The sequence below is a fragment of the Ciona intestinalis genome, unplaced genomic scaffold (assembly GCF_000224145.3).
Source record: "Ciona intestinalis unplaced genomic scaffold, KH HT000093.2, whole genome shotgun sequence".
Classification (NCBI taxonomy): domain Eukaryota; kingdom Metazoa; phylum Chordata; class Ascidiacea; order Phlebobranchia; family Cionidae; genus Ciona; species Ciona intestinalis.
In genome coordinates this window covers 56,274-58,508 of record NW_004190415.2, presented here as the reverse complement: position 1 = coordinate 58,508, position 2,235 = coordinate 56,274, and the positions used below count along the sequence as shown (strand labels likewise).

The window sequence follows — 2,235 nt, the reverse complement described above, 5'->3', positions numbered from 1 at the left end:
TAACCATGCCCCCCCTCGACCAGCAAACGACTCTTTCCTTCACAAACTCGGTTTATCTTTCTCATGCTCCTCGGGAATGTGTTGCTTCGAATATTTAGCAAGTTCAATCATCTCCGGGACAACTTCATCGTTTTTATCGTAAGTGTTCGTACAGTTGACTAAACAGCTGACAACACCGTACGTCACAGTTTTATCGTTCGTTCGTGCGATATCAAACAAAGCTTTTAACGCATCCTCGTCATGGCATAACTCCTCCTTAACGTCGCCATCTAGTGTTAGGTACGATAAACCTTCCGCCGACCATTTACGAAGATCGAAATCTTTTGACGGATTTGTGAGGAATCTGGAAGGGGTGTTTATATAAACTTAAATAATATATGTTGTTGCCACCATAAAGGTGAAAAAAAATTTACCGAGAAGTGTTTGACAGAAGAGTAGTTTACTTGCCTGTAGCCCAGAAGGTACAGGTTCGCGGCTCAATGCCGGTACCATTGCATTTAATAAACGTAGCAACTTACTTTCTACATTGCTTTGCAAGTTTGACCGTCGAGCCATCGGCAAACGCACGTAGGCTCACATCGGAGCCATGAGAAGCCCCAAGTTTGCACAATCCAACCAATGCGCGGACACGAACCGCGTCAGACTCGCTTTTCTTGAACAATTCCTTCAGCAAGGTGGCGCCATTCTCCACGACAAACGTCGCTTTGCTTTGCTTCGATGCCGATGTGATTATGGCTTCGATCGCACATATCTATCATAGAAATATAACAACTATTATAAAAATGTTATACCTATCATAGAAACATTATATCTATCAGAAATATTATAACTATCATAGAAACATTATATCTATCATAGAAATACTAGAACTATCATGGGAATATTATAACTATCATAGAAATAATATAACAAACATAGAAACAACATACTTGGCTATCTTCTTCCTCATCTCCCGTCATCGCAATCATCGTTTCCAAAACTCCTTTCAACCCAATCGCTTTTTGTCCGGATTCAAACGGACCTTGCAACAAACATGTCAATACTGACATTGCTCTCTTGTTGGCCAGCATTGTACCAGTCGCAAATAAAGATCTAAAATCGGTCGCCATAAGTTACCATTATATCAACACAAGTTACCATAAGTTACCATTATATCACCATAAGTTACCATAAGTTACCATTATATCAACACAAGTTACCATAAGATTATATAAATATACTTACTGCACATAGTCGAATATCTTTTCATCCCAAACCCCCCTGGCTTTATCGCCGCCCAAATCATCGTAAAGTTTAAGCAAAGCAACTGAAACGTTAAGTCGAGTGTTCTTTGTTATCGGGAAAGGGGAAGTACCGGGTGCGAAACCATAACTACCGACGTCCAACATTGATTTTAAACCTGAAAATGTATGACTTCACAACAATGACATCACAACAATGACATCACAACAATGACATCATAACAATGACATCATAACAATGACATCACAACAATGACATCTCAACACTGACATCATAACAATGACATCATAACAATGACATCACAACAATGACATCATACCTCCAACTTCCATAAACTTTAGTGTCCTTGCATTTGAACCGCTTCTAATATCAGGTCTGGGGATATTCTTAGCCACCAATGATATTGCATGATCTCTTCCTACCGCTGATACTTCCACGTCATCCAACATTGCTTTCAACTCCAACATGATGCTCAACAAATCCTTCCCATAATCTGTGCAGTATATACCATTACATGGGTACTTCCCCAACCATTACATGGGTACTTCCCCAACCATTACATGGGTACTTCCCCAATCATTAAATGGGTACTTCCCAAACCATTAAATGGGTACTTCCCCAACCATTAAATGGGTACTTCCCCAACCATTAAATGGGTACTTTCCCAACCGTTACATGGGTACTTCCCCAACCATTACATGGGTACTTCCCCAACCATTACATGGGTACTTCCCTGAGCGTTACACGGGTACTTTCCCAACCATTACATGGGTACTTCCCCAACCGTTACATGGGTACTTCCCCAACTATTAAACGGGTACTTTCCCAACCATTACATGCGTACTTCCCCAACCGTTACATGGGTACTTTCCCAACCATTACATGGGTACTTCCCCAACCGTTACATGGGTACTTCCCCAACCGTTACATGGGTACTTTCCCAACCCATTACACGNGGTACTTTCCCAACCATTACACTGGGTACTTCCCNNC

General features: G+C 41.2%; 1 protein-coding gene across 1 annotated transcript in view; it reads right to left on the bottom strand.

Moving 5' to 3' along the window:
• LOC100179629 (protein unc-45 homolog B) overlaps nucleotides 1–2,235 on the bottom strand; it is a gene marked incomplete in the record, with an annotated part of 4,830 nt that overhangs the window by 820 nt on the left and 1,775 nt on the right. The window contains 5 exon segments of the mRNA XM_018815564.2: nucleotides 50–343; nucleotides 519–751; nucleotides 930–1,092; nucleotides 1,225–1,399; nucleotides 1,562–1,735. Of these exon segments, the coding sequence (XP_018671109.1) occupies nucleotides 50–343; nucleotides 519–751; nucleotides 930–1,092; nucleotides 1,225–1,399; nucleotides 1,562–1,735 (1,039 nt within the window).